Source organism: Mustela erminea, chromosome X, assembly GCF_009829155.1.
Source record: "Mustela erminea isolate mMusErm1 chromosome X, mMusErm1.Pri, whole genome shotgun sequence".
NCBI classification, from domain to species: domain Eukaryota; kingdom Metazoa; phylum Chordata; class Mammalia; order Carnivora; family Mustelidae; genus Mustela; species Mustela erminea.
Window position 1 is genome coordinate 20,142,803 of NC_045635.1, and position 15,106 is coordinate 20,157,908.

The 15,106-nt window shown below is 37.4% G+C and overlaps 1 protein-coding gene across 1 annotated transcript in view; it reads left to right on the top strand.

Moving 5' to 3' along the window:
• Window positions 1–15,106, top strand: part of POLA1 (DNA polymerase alpha 1, catalytic subunit) — a 302,939-nt gene that overhangs the window by 116,618 nt on the left and 171,215 nt on the right. The window contains exons 27-31 of the mRNA XM_032329645.1: window positions 2,677–2,709; window positions 3,492–3,584; window positions 5,399–5,604; window positions 7,680–7,812; window positions 13,972–14,103. Coding sequence (XP_032185536.1) covers window positions 2,677–2,709; window positions 3,492–3,584; window positions 5,399–5,604; window positions 7,680–7,812; window positions 13,972–14,103 — 597 coding nt within the window. The remainder of the gene's footprint in view (window positions 1–2,676; window positions 2,710–3,491; window positions 3,585–5,398; window positions 5,605–7,679; window positions 7,813–13,971; window positions 14,104–15,106) is intronic.

Sequence of the window (15,106 nt, forward strand, 5' to 3'; positions counted from 1 at the left end):
AAAATCACAGGGCCTAATTTTACTCATCCATAAAATGGGGTTTGTAATACTGCCCACCCCTTAGGAGTATTCTTTCAGCGTTTTACAAATAATCATTCCTAGGTCCTGTGCACTAGGCCCTGTGCTTCATACAAAGAATTTGGTAGCCCACAGGATATCTAACAGCTGAGCCCCCTCCAGTGAGCAGTTTGAATCAGGGGTGGCTTTTGGGCGATGCTGCTAATGAAGCACTTGGATAAACCTTCGTCTGGACAGAGCACTGTGGTACCCACCATGTATAAGTGCTTTGGAAGAAGCACGAGGGGTCAGGGCCAACCTGGTTGTGGGTTGTCGCCTATAGAATGGACTGAAGAGTTGACGTGCTGTGGTGAGGACCTTGAACCTGAAATGGAGCATAGTCATTAGCTATTGTTGAGGTCCCGGGAAAGACGGTGATAAAGCTATCCTCAGAAATTGGTGTAACCTCTGTGGAGAGCTATTTGGCTATATCTGTAAAAAATTTGAACCCATATAATAACCTTTGGCCCAATAAGTCTTCTAATAGGCGTTTTATCTTGTTACTGGCATTTTATTCATGTGTAAAGATTATTTGTTGAAGTGTGGTTATAAAGGTAAAGATCAGAAACAACCTACATGTTTATTACTAGAACATTGGTTAGATATATCATGATCGATTCACACGACGGAATACTGTATAGCCATTAAAAAAGAATAAGGCAGCCCTGTATGTGTAGATGGGAAGTCATCTCTAAAACAAAGTATCAGGTGGAAAAAAAGTAGTTGCAGTATAGTCTTTATGTTTTACTTCGTTTTCTACCATTTTTGTGCAAAATTCCAACACCAGTTTTCTTTTGTCAAAGAGAAAATGGTTTTGGTAGCAGCCCTCAGCTCATGCGTGGAAATGCTTGTGAGTTGGTGGTGGGAGAGAATGGGGGGGGGATCTGAAAGATGAAGGCTGCCAGTACACACTGGGAGGTGCGCTCAAGGGTGACGTAGTGGGTTTCATCCATGGTGTGAAAGAAGAGTAGAGGAAATTGGTTCCTGCCTATACTGAGTTGCAGTGAGAGGTTGACAAGCTCTGTCTGAGCTATTTTACTTAGGTAATGGTTACCTTGTGGAGTTGTCTGTTACGATGAGGAAAGCAAAGCCTGGTGGGGTGGAAGTGGGGAGGGTGAAGAGAACTTGTGATGAGCACTTCTGTCCTCACTGTGATTAACTTGGTTGATCTCATTATTGCCCTCTTCCGGAAGGGATTGTCAGATAGTCTCCCACAATGCATTTCCCTGCAATTTAGATGTTTACAAGTGAAGATGAAGTGGAGGAGAGTGAATGCTTCTTAGGAGTTAACTGAATTTCGGGAAAGTAATTGGGATTACTGTGAAACCCATCAGTCACCTAGCAAATGATTTTTTGAGCACCTGTCACATGTGAAGCCTAGAGTTAGACACAAACATGTGCTCTGACCTCTAGGAGCTTGTGGTCTAGTTGGGGAGGGTACAAACTCTCAACTGAAAACTGTTTTCCGAATGGGATTGTCATGATTGTCTTAGGCCAGTGGTCCTTAGCTCTGCCTGCAACATGAATATCTGGAGAGCTTTTTCAAAAAATTGCTGGGGCTGGTATTGGTATTTTTTTTTAGATTCCTCAGGTGTTCCAGTCTCTACAGCTACTATAAAAACCATTGATAAGGGGCACCTGGGTGGCTGTCCTTTAAGGGTCTGCCTTCGGCTCAGATCATGATCCCGTGCTCCCTGCTCTCCATCTGCCTCTACCTCTTCCCTCTCTGCTCATGCTCTCTCTCTCTTTCTCAAATAAATAAAAAAGTAAATCTTAAAAAAAATTGGTTAGCCTAATCCATATTCACCACCACCCACCACCCTCAGGGCAAGGGAAGGGCTTTCTTCTCTAAGAACACAGGACAGTGAATGCCTGATGAAAATAGGAGACTGTAATAAAGGAGAGGAAGCAGTGGAAGTGGAAGTAAGGGGTGGATGTAAAAGATAATCTAAGTTCAGGGTTTATGGGGCTCTGTAATACACGTCTCCAACCTGCGGCTACACGGGCCTAGGGGCAATCTTGTTTACACATACGATCTAGACGTTTATCTCCATTCACCAAATATTTATTGCACCCCACCTTTGTAGTGGGCACTCTGCTAGATCCAGAGAATGTGTGAAGGTCTACTCCCTGTCTTCAGGAAATTTACAGTCTTGAGAAGAAATTGAAATCTGGTACATATATTTATTTTTTTCACTTTTTAAGATTTTGACTACCATGGGTAAGAATTGCCAGATTTGAAATGCTCTGTTAAGCTTTTGTTTTTCAGTCATGCACTTTTATTTAAATATCAGTAATGAGAATAGTTTGCCTTTTTACCATATCATAAAGGCATGTTTTTATTATGCATGTTTATTAAAAATAGATCTTTACATTAATCTTAAATAGATATTTACAGTAGAGCTGCTTACTTATTTCTGGCTAAGAATCAACATAGAGTCCAACTTACTTTTAGATTATGTTGATATTACTGTTATTTTTAGGGTTGTGGTTAGAAAACCACGAAGAGCTTTAAAATGTATGACCAGTCATTGGGTTATATATCTCTGTGTGTACCTACTTATGTTTATGGTTTTGTAACTATGTAAAGCATTAATCGTGACTTTTTCTTTCATTTAGATTTTGATGCATACAAAGGAGATGGTACAGAAGGTAATGCTGAACATTTTCATTATACAGTGACTTATAAATATCATACATTGTGACGTTTTTGTATTCAAGGAAAATTGTAACCCAAACAGACTGGAAATGGCTTCTTAGAATGCCTGGTTTACGTTTATAATCCCTCCTAATGGATTATAGCTTTTTTCTTTTACTAACACTGATATGATCTAGCCGCTGCTTGAAGCCTATATGTGAGTGTTTCAAGCAAATTAGTAACAGTGCTAATTAGAGTTTACTTCCAGGCCTTAATACTGTATGTGCTCTAGTGTTGTTTGTTATGATTGATTTTTTTTTGGCATTCTTCATCTTCTACTGAATACTGTTTGAAACTGTGAAGAATTTCGTATGGATTTGTGCCCCTGAATTTTCAAAACCCATTATGTTTCTGCTTTATAAATTGCCATGACCCCTAAGCTTATGGTACAGTGGATAAAAATAGACCCCTACCTTCCTAGTTTCTTCTCCTCCTTTATATTATTCAGTTCCAGTTTGTTTCCGTTGAAACCAGACATTTCCCCTGCTCCTCTAATCTCTGTTTGTTTTAAGAAAATTAGCTAGATTTTCTTAATGTGACAGAGCCTTTCCTTTCTAGTTTATTAGAGCTTAATCTTTGATTGTACTCCTCTGACAATATGGATAAGAATAAACATAAACTTTTGAAAAATCAATAGAACCTGTAATTTCTGTAGTATAGAAAATCTCGAGTTTCATTGTATATGATGATCATTGTGTTTTTGTTGTTAAGTTTTATAATTTTTGCTTTTTCTTAGATGAATCTTGAAGTTATTTATGGAGATACCGATTCAATTATGATAAACACCAACAGCACTGATCTGGAAGAAGTATATAAATTGGGAAACAAGGTGAAATAATTTGATGAAATTATCTTTTAGCTACTTTTCTGAATTCTCTTTTAACATGGAACTTCATAAATTCACATATGTACATGCATGTTTCTGAAAATAAGCTTAGTGCTTCTCATTTCCTCATCCTCTTATTTTTCTTAACCTCTACTCCAGTTATTTGTTTTTAAGGGTAAAATTCAAAGGAGAATATTTTTTCCTTAAGTGACAAATGCATTTTTACTTTGTAAACAGTGTGAGATGTTTTCATTTTGTTTCTAAGTCTGGTGACTGTGATGTCATACTTCTGTGATGTTGGGCTTAGGCCTCGCTACAGTGATATCTCTGACTCTGGGTGTTGTTCTGTGTCTCGCAAGGGGGTTCACACTGCTTCACATCCTGTGATCTTCTGTGTGTCTCCTTTCTGATAAAAGAAAGTGAAAAAAAAATTTTAATTTAAATTTAAAATATAGGGATACCTGGATGGCTTAGTCAGGTAAGCATCTTTCTGCCTTCAGCTCAAGTCGTGATCTCAGGTCCTGGGATGGAGCACAGAGTCAGGCTCCCTGCTCAGCAGGAAGTCTGTTTCCCCCTCTCCCTCTGCCCCCTCCCCCTGCTCATGCTATTCTCCCCCTCCCCCCGCCTCCAAATAAATAAAATCTTTTAAAAAATAAAATTAAAATATGATCATATTTATACTTATCACATTATCATGCATGGGGAGAAATACATTTCTAGTAGTAGTCCCTTGGGTTTTATATGCTAATATGGATAAACACCTATTTACATACATGTACACCCATTAATAATTTTTTATAAGAGTACTTAAAATACATTTAGAAGTCATCATTTGTCACCTCCTAATTGCAGTTTACAGTTAGCAAGTGTTTCTTTAGTACTTGCTATGTTAAGATCTTGTCCCAATAAACTAAAACTAAGATAACACCTTACAAAGTAACAACTTCCTGCCCTTCTCCACTGGTATGTGTGAAATATGACTTGTAGGCTTCACCTGAGGACAGGCCTGTCCTGTTGTCCTCATATTGGACTTCAAAAGCTGTGTATTTTCCCTAGCGGTGATTGGCTGTGCCTTGAGACTATCAATAAAGAGCAGGTGATTAGTCATTTTTTTAAACATATAGTTATTTCCTTATATGTAAGGTGCTTTGGGATGTACAGGAAGATCTTAGACTTTATTTATTTTTAAGATTTTATTTATTTATTTTAGAGAGAGAGAACGCATGCACACAGTGTAAGGGGAGAAGGAGAGAGAAAGAGAGAGAGTCTCAAGCACACTGTGCACTGAGCGCAGAGCGTAATACGGGGCTCCATCCCAGGGCCCTGAGATCATGACCTGAGCTAAAACCAAGAGTCAGATGCTCAACCAGCTGAGCCACCCAGGTGCTCCTTAGACATGATTTTGATCGTGAAAGTTTTACTTATTTCTAGCCACTTATCTACTTATTGGACTATCTGGTCTCTAATTCAGTTGTTCGAAGATAAATACATATGCATTTAGTTTATACATTCTAAAAGACTATTTCATAATTTTTGTAAATTTCCTGGGGCGGGCCCTGCCAATTCTGTCCTTTGGTTGAATGGGATGATATATTTATATTACTGTGGTTTTTTTCAGTCTGATTTATCCCTGTGCTCTTTCAGTGGTTTTGTATCATACGCAACATAATACTGTGTTCTGTATCACCTGAGTAAATGCCTTCTAATCTTGATGAATTCAAGTTGTGTTTAGATTAACTTCTGGGAATTTGTAGCATTTTCATCTTATCCATGGTAGATGTTTGAGAAGCTAGAATTAATGCTTGAAATTTTCACAGGTAAAAAGTGAAGTGAACAAGTTGTACAAACTGCTTGAAATAGACATTGATGCTGTTTTCAAGTCTCTCCTACTGCTGAAGAAAAAGAAGTACGGCGCTCTAGTTGTTGAGCCAACGTCAGATGGGAATTACTCCACCAAACAGGAGCTGAAAGGGTTAGACATAGTTAGAAGAGATTGGTGTGATCTTGCTAAAGAGACTGGAAAGTGAGTTCAACTTTCATTTTTGCTTTTTTTTTTTGTTTGTCTGTAAAAATTTCGAGTACTAATGACATGGGGAGGATCTGTGATTCAGCCAAGCTCAAGGACACAACTTCTTTGTTATTGTTGTTGTTGTTGTAATGTTACATATTAATGCTTCTCACTTATTTGGAGTGGAATTTTCGAGGTAGATTAAAACTTAAAGCTAAATTTGCTCAGTAAGAGGTACTTGCTAGAAGATACATCTTGGGACTTGTAACTCACAGTGAGGGTAAACCTTCACATTTTAGCTCCCTACAGAGTTGGTTTCATTGATGTTAGCTTGTGTCTGTTTTGTTTTGCTTTCATATTCTTATTAGAAAGTGCCTTGTGGGGGCGCTTGGGTGGCTCAGTCATTAGGCATCTGCCTTGGGCTCAGGTCGTGATCCCAGGGTCCTGGATTGAGCCCCGCATTGGGCTCCCTGCTGGGCGGGATGCCTGCTTCTCCCTCTCCCACCCCTCCTGCTTGTATTCCCTCTCTTGCTGTGTTTCTCTCTGTCAAACAAATAGATAAAATCTTAAAAAAAAAAAAAAAGAAAAGAAAGTGCCTGTGTTGTGTTCCTGAATCATTGTAGAGCCTCTTTAGGAACATAATTGTTAAGATGTTCCCATGTTGTGGCTTAAATATTCTGGGATTTATAGTGGACCATGGACTGAGACTTTGTTCTCATCCGTATCATTTGTGTGTAAAGATTCTTAGGAATCTCTTGCAAAAAGAAAAAATAATAAAATTCTTACTAATCTTAGGTTAGTTTAAGAGCTAGTTCTCAAATACCATAAGTACCTCAGAAATAATAAATGTCATGGCTGATCCCCTAGCTTTGCAAGGGAGGCTGGAAATTGTGATGCTAAGGCCTGTTTTTTTTTAAAGGGTCACATTAATTTATAAAGCATCCATTTAGAAAAGCCTGAATCGTTAGCTATTTAGTGTACCATCTTTTTAGATATTCTTGTTTGATGAGCCTACCCAATTCTGAAAACAAGAATTTTTTTTCTTTAAAGCAAAATTTAAATTAATTTTAATATTGCCAAATATTCACACTTTTTACTTATTTTCCAGTCTTCTTGCTTTCAAGTTGGGAGATTGAGCAATTGTTGCTTCTGCAAAACTGCTCTTGATTAGGCAAAGTTGATCATCCAACTATAGGTCACTGTTAGCCTTTTATGAAATGAAGTTTGAAATGCTTCATTGCCCCCAAATGTACCCAAAGATGAAAGTACTTTGTATAGACTGTCGATTAGAGTGTTCTCTTCAGCTTTGTGTTTTCTAAGAAAAGATGCATCATAATAGAAGTAAATTTCTCTGAGTTAGAAATGTATTAGTAATTAAAGCTATACAAATGTTTTTGTCAGGGTTCTTTTTCTGACAAATTATAATGCAGCTGTCAAACCCTCGCTCTGCATTTTCTCAGAAATGGATAAAATATTGGCTTTTTTACTCCTTTTCTTTTTCCCCTTGTTTTTTTGAGGGGGTCTGGTAGAATAATAAGTTTTTCAGGGATAGCGTAAGGTTGGAGAACACTGAGGAATATAATGAAGCTGAAGAAAGAGAAGTTTGAAATCTTCGGGTTTTAAGAAATCTGCATAAAGAACTATATTTCTGCTTACCTAGCTAATGGTCATCTCAGCTTGGTGATATCAGAGATAATATCTTGGTGCTTTATGGGGAAAGTGAAATTTTTACTTTTAAAATTTTTAACCTATGAGTAAAGTATAACTGCTTGTGAATTTTGTAATTGCATATGCACAGTTGTGGATGAAACACATACCTTTCTCTCTCCACATTTTGTATGAAGCCTTAGCTGCTGCATTAGAAAATGGTCTGTATGTTTAAGGGCAAACCTGACATTCCAAGGTTGGTAAACCTTTGGTAGAGTTAATGTTAAAAAACAAATAGTAACGGCCTTTTGGACATTCACTCTCATGTTAGCTTTCAGTACAGCTCTTGTCCACATGTTAATCTAATGGCATTTATCTTCCTTTTCTCTCCTTTATTAATAAAGTATAATATTAAAAAAATGAATCCCTCTCTTTCTTTGCAGCTTTGTCATTGGCCAGATTCTTTCTGATCAAAGCCGAGACACTATAGTGGAAAACATTCAGAAGAGGTTAATAGAAATTGGAGAAAATGTGCTAAATGGCAGTGTCCCAGTGAGCCAGTTTGAAATTAACAAGGTAAATGTAGCATTTATTGCCGAGCCCAGCTGCTGCCGTGTGTTTTTCGCCTCCTTCAGCTAGTTGAAGAACCACCTCATCCTTGCAATTGGAATACATTCTAGCTGGTGATGAAAGCTGCTTAACCACTAACTCACGGATGGACCATTAGCACACCACTCTTCCTCTTCCAGCCGCTGGTGCCGCCATGTCATCCACAGGGGCCTTCTCTCTCTGTTTCTTAGTTGATGGAGGCCTCGTTTCCAGAGATTCTGTGTAGTGATGTAGTTGATGTTTAGGGGACTAGAGAGTATTACCTTCTCCATAGTCCTCCTCATTTATAGTTGTTTGGGAGGATAGGCCTGTAAGCTTAGAGAAAGATGGAGATAGAGTGCCTGAGAGAGAGAGAGAGAGTGTGTGTGTGTGTGTGGTTGGGGGACATTCACAGAAGGTGATCCTTAAAGGTACTGCAATCAGAATGCTTTTTTTGGGACATAGTTCTTTAGAATTAAGATGGCGATAGCATTTTCTTTATAGCCAGAAGACTTGTGCTTTTATTTTCTTTTTCAACTGTGTAATTTAGGCTTGATGGGCAGTCTTAGTTGTTGAAAATGAGGAATAATTTTCCTTACCTAATTTGAAAAATAAAACCTTGGTTTCCAAAGTGCTGTGTAATATAAGATGTTAGATTGCAGATTTCCTTTCTTCCCCCCATTTAAAAAGAGTACCCTTACATATTCAGAAGCTAATTTTGTGAATACCGTTTTACCCATTTTGTGATAAATAGATTACATTGTCAAAGCTGATACAAAAACGGAATTTTAATGAAAAAGAATCTAATGATGACATTAAATAGAAGACTTAGGGTTAAAACTCATTCATGATACCCCTGTGCTAAAGTGATGCTTGTCATTTTTGCATGGTTCCTTACTCTTGAAAACACATTTTTACATTGAAGCAATCACAATATATATTATTTTGAAATCTGTTTTTATTTGACATAAATAGATTGTTCCACATTTCTATATTATCTTTAAAAAGGTTATATTTATCTTATATTTCACTGATATATCTTTATTTAAAATTTCTGTTTGATTATTTACATTATTTTGTATACTGGAAATCACTGTATTGAACATCTTTCTTTCTTTATCTTTTTCCTTTTTGATGAATTATATTAGTTTAGGTTCCTTGAAGTGAATTATTTGAGTTAAAAGATAGGTGTATCTCTATGGTTCTTGCTAAATTGCTTTATAAAAGGGTGATACCCATTGATAAGAACAAAATGTGTGTGCCAGTTTCCCTACAGATTTGCTCCTATTGATGAGCGTTCACTGGTGATAATGCCACTGGTGATATTTAAATGAAATAGTGCTATCATTATGATATGAAACAGAGTCTCACTGTTGCATTTAATTTGCATTTCTTTGGTTTTCAGAGAAGATGAATATTTTCTATGCGTATCCTTAGGATTAGTGTTTATTCTTAGGTGAGTCATTTGTTTCCTACACCTCTACTGTGAGGTCTTTAATGTCACAAAAGTAGACCTTCATTTCTACATGGAAGTACAAAAAAATAGAAGTAAATATAGTAAGAGGACATGTATGTTGGCACTAGCTCTTCACTTGAAGCGATGCAGTGTTTACCCATTGGCATGGCATCACTTGGGACATCTAAAAAGTGATTTCCTTTCCAATTTTGTTTGGTCTGTCCCAGAAATGTGCATGAGTTAGAGTTATGACTTCAGTCTTCTTTTGATCAATTTTTGCATCGATTTTGTAGACTATATCCCTGACATGATCTCTCTTCTTAGAAATGTGGGCCCTCCTTAACAGGGGGTTTCAGGCAGGAGTTGGGAAGGCTGAATCCAAACATGACCGCATTATTGGCAGAAGAACACTGAGCATGTGTCCTCTAGGTCAGTGCGCCCACACTGTCATCTTCTTACAGGAAGGATGCCACCATACCCTGAGGCACTGGCAGTCTCCCAAGTGCTAATGAACGGTCTGCAGACAGTCTTGTTATTTTGAAGTTTTTACCACTGAAATTGTCAAACTTACTACAAAAGTAGAGAATAGTATTATGAATCGCCATGTATCCATCATTCAGCATGACTAATCATCAATTTATGGTGACATTATTATTTATAATAATAGTAATACTTAATGTGATTAGGACTGTGCCCTTCATTTTCCGTGGCAGAGCTAAAATTGTGACTTACTGTCTTTATATTCTCCATTTCACTTGATGTAGTAGCTGGCAAATAACAGTTGTTCAGTAAATATTAAAAGAATTCACTTGTTTTTCTACTCTTCCCATTCATCAAACATGGAGTACTTCTTATGTGCACCATGCTACATTCTGGGATATAAAATTGAATAAACAAATCTTGTTCCATGTTTTACAAGATGGAAATAGTCTTTCAAAGATATTTACTGTCCCATATTTTTATATTTCTTTTTTAATAAAGAAAATGGATTTCTGCAGTGTTGACAGAAGTGCAGTGAATTCTGATGAAAGGACTATCTATATCATAGTTACTCCTAAGTCTGTTTATGGCAAGCTATTTATGTCAAAGGTGATGTGTCTTGATTAACATTTGTCTGAATACTTGCAGTGTTTAAAACTTGTGAGCAATTCAGTTTTTACATTTCATCGCTTTCAATGGAGAGTGGAATGGAAGAGTCTATGTATGTGACTAGTTGTGGTTGGTCTTATGAGAGAATATCTGTGTATCTGTAGTTAGGGATATTTTTTGTGATCTCGGAGGGACTGAAAATAGGAGGCTAGCCTAGGGTGGGGGAGTAAAGTGGTGAGATTTGCCTTTGTGGAGATTTTAGTCCTTGTTGTTAAAAACAACTGGAAAACATCATGTGTGATTTTCTGAATTACCGCAATCTTAGCTTAGATATTTTTCATAAAGTAACACAAAGTACTTCACAGCTGATTTGTATAGCCCTGGTTAACTTGAGCCTGAACCACCAGGAAGCATTTTTTAAAAATCAAGCCTTCTAAAACTAGCTTGTACAATCCCCAAATAGCCCCAATCTAATAACTGGAAAGTATATTACATGAAATTCAGAATTTTTAAAAGATTTTATTTATTTATTTGAGAGAGAGAGAATGAAAGAGAGAGCATAGATCATGACCTGAGCCAAAGGTGGTGGCTTAACCAACTGAGCCACCCAGGCCCCCTGAAATTCAGAATTTCTTAATATTGCCCTGGAGTATATAGTAAGTTGAGGAAGATATTTTTTTAAGTAGAGTTCTATTGATTAAGGTTTTTATGCAATATTATCCATTCAAGTCAATCTAGACTCTGCGTTAAGCAGTTTAGAGGCGAGTCAGATAGTTAGAGCATTTCCTAGGTGCTCTCCTGCACTTGAGTGTACGATTTGGAAACTGGACATGACATGGGTATGTGCAGCTGTGCTGGAGGACCTGCTTTATTCTGCTCCAGCAGTTCTCACATTTCCTGGTCTCAGGACACTTGCATACTCTTAAAATAATTGAGGACTGTAAGAGCTTTTGTTTATATGGCCTGTGTTAATATTTACTATTAGAAATTAAAAACTCAGGAACTTTTAAAACATTTATGTATTTGTTTAAAAATAGCAATAAACTCAGTTTGTGATTACAAAAATAACATTTTTCCTTGAAAAGTAACTACATATTTCAAAACAAAGAAAAATTAGTCAGAGTAGTGGCATCATTTTATAATTTTGCAAATCTGTATAATGTCTAGTTTGGTAGAAGACATCTGTATTCTTATATCCTCTTGAGTGTCCAGTCTGTCGTGATGTGTGGTTTTGGTTGAAGTATAGGAAGAAAATCCATTTTCACACAAATACATAGTTAGAAAAGGAAATATTTCAGGACTTTTTTTCAGATAGTTGTATATATTCTTCTTTGATTCTACACCAGTATTATTTAAGTGGCATTTTCATAAATATTATTTTAATGTGAAAATCTGAAACCTAATCCATGAACTTTCCATACTCTCACATGAAAGTCTTTTGGTCTGTGTTATACTTGGAATAGATATTTTACTGATGCATGACATAATGCTTTGGTCATTTGTGAAATGATAGTTTCCTGGGTTTTACAGATCTTCCAAATATTGATGCATTTCATTGTACATTATCAAAAATCACATTTTAAAGTATTCCTACATATATCATCAGAAAAGTCTTTAAGTATTTAAAAGCCATCAAGCTCACACACATGCAAACAAGTTTTCTATAATTCTAATTTGTGCTTCAAAGGTTGAATTTTATAACAGGCAGGGTGTCCTGCATTTGTTATTCTTGAAGTTGCAGGCTCACTCTGTTCTTTTTTGAGAAATTGTTTGCCATTGAGGCACCTGGGTGGCTTAGTCGGTTTAGCGTCTGCCTTCAGCTGGGGTCATGATCTCAGGTTCCTGGGATGGAGCCCCATGTCAGGCTCCCTGCTCAGGGGGGAATCTGGTTCTCCCTCTCCCTCTGCCCCTCCCCCCTGCTCGTGCTCTCTCTCTCTCTCTCAAAAATGAGTAAATAAAATCTTTTAAAAAGAAAAAAAATTATCTGCCAAAAACTCACGTTTGAATAGCAGTAGCTGGCCTATCATGCTTGCAAGGAAGAATTATGTTCTGTGAACAAGGCAGCTGGTTCAGCTTGTAACTCAGAACAGTTGCACAAGTGCTTTTTCTCGAGCAAACTTCATTCTTCAGTATACAGTAGACATGTCTTGTGTGTACTTCTTATTTTGTCCCACAAAATACTAGCCTTTTCTGTTCAGGGTCAGGTGCTTAAAAAACTAATGTTTGCTCTTCCATGAAGGGCATTCTTTAGTGAAATTGGCACGTGCGCTTGCTTTGTGTGTGTGTGTGTGTGTGTCTCTTTCTCTCTCTGTCTCTCTCTCTGAGTGTGTGGTGGTGAAGAATACAAGTGGTAGGTAGCATAGTTCGGTGTGGCTGCCCTGATTTGTGTTTATGAGACGTGAGAACTTTTACCTGCCATTGCTTCTGCATCACCCATGCAAACAGTATTGTCAGGATGATAAATTTGACCTCTTGACTCCCTGAAAGGCTATCTGGAGCCCTAAGGGTTCTGCAGACCACATTGAGGTGATCTAGTCATGAGGGGCACCCTGCCCCCTGCCCTTCCTCTTGTCTTTTGAAACCAACCACGAGGCTAATATCTCTCTCCTACCCTTCGTGCATACTGAGTTCCAGTCTGATGGACTGTATTTTGTGTTACCTCTTGCTTAACTTTTGCTTTTATCGCTACCCAGAATGTTCTTGCTCCTGTCACCTTTTCTTAAAATCCTCTTTTTCTTCACATGCCAGCTCAAGTTTTTTACTTCTGTGATTTCTGCTCTCGGATGGAAGTGATCTTTGCCTCTCTAAACTCTCTCCCTAACACTGTTCACATGTCCCTTATGGCACATGTGGCTTATTTTAGAGATTTTATTTGCAGAATGAGGAATCATCTACTAATAGCAGATGACTTAGGACCAGTGACTGTCTACTCATCTCACAATACTTTACAGTGATTGAACTTAGTGAATTATTGCAGAGTGAACGAAATAATTCTGCCAACATTTGGTTGTTGCTGTTTACCAGGAATCGTTCTGAGCACTGAGTACTGCAAGCCAGGCTGATATGTCCCTGTGCTCATAGGGCTTACTTTCTCATTGAAACTCGTTCTTCCTGCCTTTATAGAACTTAAATTAACAGTGTGAATAAATCCACCGATTTCTTGTACCTTTGAGATTTATTTAGGCTAGAGGGGCCTTTGAGAAAGAGATCAGTAAGTCAGAGTAGCCTATCTACATCAGTCCTTACTAACCACTTAATTCAGTGAGGGAATTGCAGGCATTAAGAGAAACTGAAGACTAGATAGAAAACTGAATTTTTATCGTCTAAATTTTTTTATATGCAAGTATTATGTACCATGGCCCGTAAACTTCTCTTTCTTTTTTGCCAGAGTTGCATCTAGTTATATTAGTAAATGAAGGAGGGAGGAGCCTTGAGGATGGAATGTCTAAAGACTGTGGCACTGTTTTCTATATACAGCTTTTGTCCTTTTTATGTTTATGTGTCAGATAGGATTCTAGGAAAGATGTGTTTAGTGTATATCTGTGTGAGAAGGGTTTTATTTTAATGTTTGGGGCTTTTGGTTTCCTCATTTTCTCTTTTAGGCATTGACAAAGGATCCCCAGGATTATCCTGATAAAAAAAGCCTACCTCATGTACACGTTGCCCTCTGGATGAATTCTCAAGGAGGCAGAAAGGTGAAAGCTGGAGATACCGTGTCGTACGTCATCTGTCAGGTAAACTGTAGCAATTAATAAGACTCGTGGACCCCATAACCCAAAGTAAAACTCAGATCACCACAGTGTCTTATTTAATGGTCTTCCAAATAATTAATGTTGTAAAGAGATTGGTTAATCTGGTTGGTTTTATAACATCTGAAGCATTAGAGATATGGTGTATAAAATGTTCATAAAACCTTTAAGACCAGTGTCCTGGTTTACTGAAATTGTTTTGGTGAGACAGATGCATAACAGTAGGTACTGTTTCAGCCCTTAATTAACTTAAGTGAAAAATGTATGTAAATTTGGTCATATGTCCAGCAGTAGTCCATTATCATTCCTTTTGCCACAGTTTCCATTATGAATACTTAGAATAAGAGAGTAAATACATTTTCCCTAGCTTATGTTCTAAGAGTTACTTAAGAAAAATGTGAAGTTAATATGGAGAAAGGTATGAGACCCCCAAAAACATGCCTTAGGAAGAAAACGCAAATGATCTCACCGGTTTGTTTGTTGTATTTTGAGTGGAAGGGGGCCTAGAACCCACCTCCTTGCCTTATGCCTCTTCTGTGTGGCATATCTGAGGAACCTCTACCGTTTCTGGAACACAGGTTTAAACCACTAACCAGTTTTTTTGGAGAGTAGCATGCCTCTGACAGGGATGAGGAGAGAGGGTAGGACAAAAGAGCAGTTTTTTTTCTTTGAACGCACTTAACTCCAGTTGGAACAAAGGAGAAGTCTCATCTCTTCCTTTTGGGGAAAAAAAAAGTCACAGCCTCTATCCAAATTCTTTAAAATTTCTGTGGTGTGGTATACTTACCAAAAGGCATAATTCATCTGTGTTAGAAGACTTACTTTTTAATTAATTAATTATTGCATTTTGTTATTACTGTAAAAAAATTAGATAAGCCTTAAATCTCATTGCATTATGATTGATCTTTGTCAAACTACAATCAGTGTGTTTTTAAATCATAGTCTTTTCAGAATTTAAAAATTATCTGCTAATATCTGCTCGGTACTG